Here is a 7,482-nt window from a genome sequence, read left to right as displayed (position 1 = left end):
CCAGCCTGGGTCTCCTTCCCTCGCGCCAGGCGGTCAGACAGGCCCAGCCGGGCCGGGGTCCAGGGGCCACGCTCGCCGGGCAGGCCCTTGCTGTCTTGCTGACAGTGACAGGCAGCCTCAGAGGTGGCGTCTGGTGCGGAAGGGCCTGCCCAGCCTCCTGCCCTGGAGCTGCTGCATCCTTGCAGCTGAGTCTCCCCGCCCATCCTGGGAGGGAGGGGGGCAGGTTTGTAAAGCACGAGAGAGACTCGGTGAGAAACTGAAGGGAGGCCGCCTGCGGCTTTGTCGGAGAAGTTGATTTCCTTCCACACGTTTCCTCGGGGAGGGCACCGGAGTCACCGAGGCCCGTCCGTGGGGCCGTTGACAGCTGTGGGCGAGATACAGATGAGAGGTGGCTCCTGGGCAGGACCCGGGCCCCTCACCACAGGCCTGTAAGACTGGGGTTCGCATTCGGTCTGCCAGGCTCCCCACTAGTCAGTCCCTGTTCCCAGTCTGTCCCTGCAGTGTCCTGGCTGAGGCAGGGCCCTGAGCAGGCAAGCAGCGCCCTCTGCTGGACAGGAAAATGGAGCGCATTCCTTCTGCTGGGACCTTGAGGCACAACAGCCCAGGAGCAGGGACAGTGGCTGGGCCACACCCTGACGTCAGGGGCCTGGTGGGTTTCTGCGTGTGCATTTGTACAGCAACGGCAGCTCCAGCCTGCTGTCCACCCGCACACGCATGCTAGGGGCCCAGAGGGGTTTGGCTGTTATCAGGGTCGCGAAGGAAGAATGCACGAGGCCACAGCGGTGAGGGATTATACTTTATTAGGTCATCTGGAGACAGATGGGTTGAGCCCCAAAATGGCACCAGCACACAGGTGTCCGTGTCCGTGTCCAGAGACGGCCGGGGGATGGGGAAGCAGAGGTTTGAAAGGACTCAGGTGGCTTCTTCTGGGCAGAGAATTCTCTGGGCAGGTCTGGGTCCTAGGAAGGTCCAGAGGGGAGAGATAATGGTCTTAGCAAGTGGAATGTGGTCTTAGCAAAAGGGAATGTCTGCTGTGAAGTGGCCTAAGGTCAGTTCCCAGGGGAGGGGCACTGATTCAGTTATTTGACCCGACCTAACAGCGGTGTGGGCCACGTTGGCGCCATAACGGAGTCCTGAGAACAGTGCCTGGCATCGGCTCCTGGTGGCAATGAGATCACATCAGCGTGCCCTGCTCTCTGCCTCGGTGGCTGGTGTGACCACCAGTGGAGTCTCAGACTGGAACATGGAGGCCAGCGAGGGCCGGGGCTCGTCTGGCTGGCTGGCCATGGGGGGTCTACTATATAGAACAGCGGTTCTGAACCTGTGGGTCGCAACCCCTTTGGAGGTTGAAGCACCCAGCACCTCGCTGGGCCAGTGGAGGAGCCTGACTTTGTGCTGAGGCCCGGCTTCCTGGCACCTGCCTCCTGGGTTGTGAGGGGGTGGGGACCAGCGTTAGCACCCCGCCCAGCACGCTCTCCCTGGCTCTGCAGGCTATGTGACCTCTGTCTCAGCCACTCAGCTCAGCTGTTGTCATTGCAAAAACAGCCGCAGGGAATGCCTAAATGAATGGATGGGGCTGTGCACTAATAAAACTTTATTTCTACAAATCAGCAACGGTTGGCCCATTGAACACATGGAACCTGTGACTCATCTCAAAGCCCCCTCAGTGCCTCCCAACTGTCCACAGTGCCCAGACACAGGGGTCGGTGGGCTGGACTCCATTCCTCAGAATCTGCTGTCATCACAGTCATTTGGGAACATTCAGGGCACGCTCACTGGGCACCTACCATATGATGGGCACCACACTTGACCCTGGGGACACGGTGGTCAGAGGACAGCCATGGCCTCCAGAGCTCAGTTGGGTGAGGGTCACAGACAATGATCAAATGACAGCATGACAACTGTAAAGCCAGAACTGTGCCACGCGCCATGCTGGGGCCTGCTTGGGAGCGTCAGAATTCCTGAGAAAGGGGGGTTTGAGCAAAGATCTGAAAGGAAAGTTGGCATTGACTAGGGGAGAATAAGAGTTCCAGAGGGAGGAGCACGTGCGAAGGCCAGGCGGGGTCAGCGTAAGGAGCCGAGGGAGGCTGATGGGAGGTGCGGGGAGCCTGACTCAGATGAGGCCTGCGAGGCGGTCAGCAGCCAGGCGCACAGCCTCAGGGCCGCAGGAAGGACATGGGTGTGAGCCAGTGAGCACTGCTGCGTAACAACATCTCAAAGCTCAGCAACCAAAACAATGTCCGTTGGTTTCTATTTACTTAGCTCTCAATTCCAGATTCTCAGTTTGGACTGGGCTCATCCGGAAAACTCTGGCCTTGGCTGGGCTCATCCATGCATCTGTCACTAGCTTCTGGGAGGAAGGGAGGAAGGGACAGAGAGATGAAGGGAGACAATGACAGAAGGAAGGTGAGTGGATAATGGATGGATGGTGGATGGATGAGTAGAAAGATAAGTGGATGGCCCTAGCCCAGCCGTGGGCAAACTACGGCCCGCGGAGCCGAAAGAGCTGAGGGTTCTCTTGCTCTCCCCTCCGCTCCTTCACCAGCAGCAGTGTTACCATGGCAACATCGGGAAACACGGCCGCAGCTCCTCCTTCTGAGTCCAGTTTAAGAACCCATTGTGGCCCTCGAGTCAAAAAGTTTGCCCACCCCTGCCCTAGCCAGTTTTGCTCAGTGGATAGAGCATTGGCTTATAGACTGAAAGGTCCTGGGTTTGAATTCTGGTCAAGGGCATATACCTCGGTTACAGGCTCGATGCCCAGCCTTGGTCAGGGCATGTGCGGGAGGCAACCAATTGATGTCTCTCACATTGATGTTTCTCGCTCCCTCTCCCTTCTACTTTCTCTAAAAAAAATCAATGCAAAAATATCCTCTGGTGAGGATTAAAAAACAAAGCAAACAAAAAAGAAAGATAAGTGGTTGGATGGATGGATGGATGGATGGGTGGGTGGGTGGTGGATGGATGGATGGTGGGTAGATGGTGGGTGAATGGATGGGTGGATGGATGACTGAGTGGAAAGATAAGTGGATGGGTGCATGGTGGATGGATGGGTGGGTTGATGGACTGATGAGTAAAAAGGTAAGTGGATGGATGGGTGGGGGCGTGGGGGTGGATGAGTGGAAAGATAAGTGGATGGATGGATAGAGGGGGAGGGAGGGAGGGATGGAGAGGGACAGTCTGGTCAGCATCTGCTCTTCATAATTAGTTCTTTATGGAACCAGTTTTTGGAGCCCGAGCCCACTTCACTGAGTAGGATGGCTGGGAGCCAGCCTTTTTCCTTAACCTCGTGGAGGAGTAGGACTTGAGATAGTTTATCACTTGGAAGACGTTTGCTAAGGTCCCTTTCTGCCTCGGGCCCCCGAATCCTTCCTCCCCTAACGGTGCCAGTGAGATGTGGGCTGCGGTCCCCGCAGAGAGCTGCCACCAAGCCTTGCCTGTCACCTCAGAAGCTCAGAATAGGGACATAGAAAAGGCTGCTTCTGCTGCTCAGGGGTGTCCGCACCAGTGGCCTCGGCGAGCGCCAGGCGGACAAGGCCAGGTGCCTGATGGAATTCACGCTTTCCGTCGGGTTTTGCCCGGCTGTTGAAGCTCACACTGCGTGCGCCTGGGTGCTCGGCGCTCCTCTGGCTCCGTTCAGACAGTGCGCTTGTACCGACGCATCTGCACAGGGCGGAGAGGGCTTGTCTCTTGTTTGCACGTCTAACCTGCAGCCGAGCTGGACACTGAACATGCTACAGGCACGACTCCTTCCAGACACGTGTCTGGGAGCGGCGCTCTCTCTGCAAACTGCCCGTCCCTGGCTTTGCAAACCCAGTGCAGTACCCAGTGGCCCCCCTCAGCCTTAGCACCAATTATGATCTGTACTTATAACAGCCAGAGCCACTGAGATGGCGGCAGCCGGCTCTCGTGCTGCACCGTTTCCCACAGAGAACATCCGTCCACCAGGTCTTGCGCTGAGAGTCTGGGGAGAGCCGTGTGACCAGCCTGCCTCCTGCGGGCCTGAGGCCCAGCTGCTGCGAGCTCCACCTAAGAGCACGCTCCTTTGATGAAAAGTATAAGCAGCCTGTAAACTAAAACTCAACTGACGCCCTGCTCTTCCCCACCTCGTTCCTTCTAGAAAGTTCAGCAGTACACAGTCATTGTTCAGGCCACAGACATGGAGGGAAACCTCAACTACGGCCTCTCGAACACAGCCACAGCCATCATCGCGGTGACAGACGTGAATGACAACCCGCCAGAATTCATCGCGAGCACGGTGAGTACCGGGGGCCCCTGGGGACGTGACCATGCAAGGTAATTCGCTGACCTTTGGCATTTCTTCTGTCCTTGCTGCTGCAGACAGGAGGAGATGGACAGCGGGCGGGGGCAGAGGCCTTGGACAGGGGAGGCTGGTGCAGGTGACACCTCTGGGATCTGAACCCGGGGGCTGGCCTGCTGGGGGCGGGCTGTGCTCCCGTCTGGCACAGCGACACCCCCTAGGGAGCGAGGGGTGGCACCTTGAGAGGTTCCCAGGACAGAGCGAGCTGGACCCTCGTTCTGAATCCAGAAGAGCTGACCAGTGGTGCTCGGGCCCTGGCGAGGGGCGATGTCTCCGCTGCTCTTGGAGCCTGCGTGTGGCTGTGTGTGCGGTGCACCTGCTGGGCTGCCAGGTGGGGCCTCGGCCAGAGACGGCAGGTCTGCAAGAGGAAACGGGGTATACGGATAAACTGCACAGCGCCGCCTTCCCCAGGGCACGGCTGGTGGCTGTGGCCAGGCCTCGCACCAGGTGGACCTGTGGCTGAGCCCCCTCTGTGGACATCTATTCACTCACTCACTCCCAGAATGTTACTGGACGTCCAGCGGGGTCTAGAGCCAGCAAGTCACAGAAACAAACTCCCCGCATGTGGGGGACGTCCTAGGGGTGGGGCTGAGCAGTCACAGCCACAAGTCACGAGGCTTCTGTCCCGTCAAACCCTCAAGGCTCACTCAGTGCCAGCACATTGGAGGTGCCCTTCTCTGCCACGTGGAGGTCTCAGGACCCGGCCTCCGCTCCCTCCCCCTTACCAACCTCCACCCTCCCACGGGACCCTCAGGCCACATCCCGGGGAGTTGAGACATGGGAGGAGCAGTTTCCTAGGGACCATGGGAGAATAACGGCACCCAGGCCCCAAGACCACATCATGGCCTCGCCCTCACCTGGCCCCCTTCCCTCCACCTGCGCTGCCTCTGGTGATGATGCCAGGAACACATGGCCGTCTTTAGGGCACGCCAGGCCCGTGCTGGTACATGACCTGGGCAGCCCACCTTCTCAGGGGTCTCAAACAGCCCAGGGCAGGTGCCAGGTGCAAGGACGCCATTTCCAGGGACAAAGTCCTGTCCTGGTGCTAGCCTGGCCCAGGTGTCAGGGGGCGGCTCCCAGGAAACAGCCTCAGGACGGCTGTGGTCACCATGGAGACCAGGGCAGAGAGCAGCCAAGCCAGTTGTCCCTGATGTGAGTAAAGGGTGGCTTCCGGGCCTGAGGCCCGGCGTGCTCTGGAGAGTCGGGGCTCAGCCCGCCCTGCTGGTCTCCTCAGCTCGCCCATGGGTGGGGTGCAGAGCACCCAGGGGATGCTGAAGGGAGTGCCCCAGGGAGCTGGGTTTTGGCAGGAGACCTGAGAGACCCAACCTGCTCCCAGCCTTGGTCCACGCCTGTTTCCATCCACAGGGGGGTTTCTTGTTCCAAGGTGCCCTGGCAGAGTTTGCGCCAGCCAGGGCTCACACGTGATCCCACGGACTCGGGGCTGCAGGCTGGATGGGGAGCCAGTGGGCCCCGCACAAGGCAGACCAGAGCCCTCGCCCACCCTCCTGCCCCAATCTGACCGATTCCATCTTTTACATCCAAGTCGGCGGCGCCAAAGCCGGCAGTCCCACCCGCTCCCAGGGCCTCTGGCCTCCTGCTTCGAGTCTGACAGGGTCATGCTCATGGTCCTGAGGTCTGATGGGCGAGACCCACAGATCTCGGTGGGTTTTCAGCAATGTCTGCGCCCACAGAGACACAGAACCTGCCCACCAGCAGCTCCTCCCGCCACACCCGCAGCATGCGCCTCACGTGCACTGCCGAGGGCTTTGCTGCTGTTCTAGACAGTCATCCGGGGCACTCACGTAGAGCACACCCTTCCTTTACGTTGGCATCTCCCATCCGAACAACGAATGCTCGGGGTCCCATGGCGATCACTGGGCATCTAACTTCTTGGGATTGGGTGGCCTGTGGCATGTGGCCCTTGGGTTGGGTGACAGGCAGCCCCAACCCTGGTTTCTCCGCCCCTGGGGTGGGCAGGACTGAGGGCTGGCCACACCCCTCGCAGCAAGGGAGCTCAATCAGGAAGGAACCATCAGCAGAAGCTGAGGAGACACGGGTTCTGCATGATCTGACTCCTGCTAAATGTTGATTAAACCGTTTCTTCGCGTCACCGCTCTGCACGTACACCCTGCCCTGGCTGCTTGCTGCCAGCCTGCGCCCCGCTGGCCAGGCCTCTGCATCAGCACTCTCTCAGGGCGACCCGGGGTCGGCTGCAGGGCTGGGGGCCCCCAGGACCCCCTGTTTGCCTCGTCCTGGGTCCTGGAGTGAAGCCTGGAGACCCAGCGTCCTGGCCCCTGGCCACCTGCCCCGCCAGGCGGGGGTCCACTTCCCTTAGACGTGAGATGGCCACCTCCTTGGCCGGGCTCCTGAACCCCAGCCAGGACCGCCAGATGCGTGCGGAGGTGGGGCCTCAGGGGGGCTTTCTGTCGCTCAGCTTCTCATCAGTGAGTGGGGACGCTGTCCCTGCCTGCACGCAGGGGGCTCGGTAAAGAGTAAAGTGGTTCTTGTTGCCGTATATTAATAACAATTACTGTTGACAACATGATCCTTCAACCTCGAAGGAAAAAGCTGCCTGGAACTGCGGGCCGATCTGTGTCGAGGTCAGGAAGCCTGTCCTTCCTGGAACAAACCTGCTCTGTGAACCCAGAGGTTGGGGAGGGTCTTTCAAGCCATTTTCTGAGCTAAGCGGCAGGGCGGGGACGGGAGCACTCTCCATGGCTGCCCATTTGCTCTCCAGCAGCCCCACCAGGTGGACGGGGGCTCGCAGAGGGGCCCCGCCAGCACAACCACCTCTCCTGGCCTCCGTTTCCCCGTGAGATAGAGAAGGAGGGCGGACAGCACCCAGGGTCCCTCCAGTAAAGAGCCACGATCCCACCAATCTGACTGATTCCGAGCTCAGAAGCCAGCAGAAATCAGCAGTTTTCCGGGACAGAAAACTACAGACATCATAACATCCCGAGGAGCACCTGGCCTCCTCCCCTGCAGAAGCCACCACAGATGCAGGGACAGTGCTGGCGGGTCCCAGGCGTTCACAGCCCCTCCGGTTCCTCCACCAGATCCTGGCAGGACGGGCTTCCAGGGCCACGATCTGGGCTCTGGTCCCGCCTGCCAGATCTGGGTCCCAGGCGGAGAGAGCTAGTTAGATGTCCTCCTCAACCTCAGGC

General features: G+C 59.8%; 1 protein-coding gene across 1 annotated transcript in view; it reads left to right on the top strand.

Moving 5' to 3' along the window:
* The window catches only part of CDH4 (cadherin 4), a 119,693-nt gene that overhangs the window by 94,154 nt on the left and 18,057 nt on the right, over positions 1 to 7,482 (top strand). Inside the window, exon 6 of the mRNA XM_015567722.1 lies at positions 4,118 to 4,255. Coding sequence (XP_015423208.1) covers positions 4,118 to 4,255 — 138 coding nt within the window. The remainder of the gene's footprint in view (positions 1 to 4,117; positions 4,256 to 7,482) is intronic.

The sequence above is a fragment of the Myotis davidii genome, unplaced genomic scaffold (assembly GCF_000327345.1).
Source record: "Myotis davidii unplaced genomic scaffold, ASM32734v1 scaffold244, whole genome shotgun sequence".
NCBI classification, from domain to species: domain Eukaryota; kingdom Metazoa; phylum Chordata; class Mammalia; order Chiroptera; family Vespertilionidae; genus Myotis; species Myotis davidii.
Note: the sequence above shows the minus strand (reverse complement) of the source record. Positions and strands in the feature narration are given on the sequence as shown.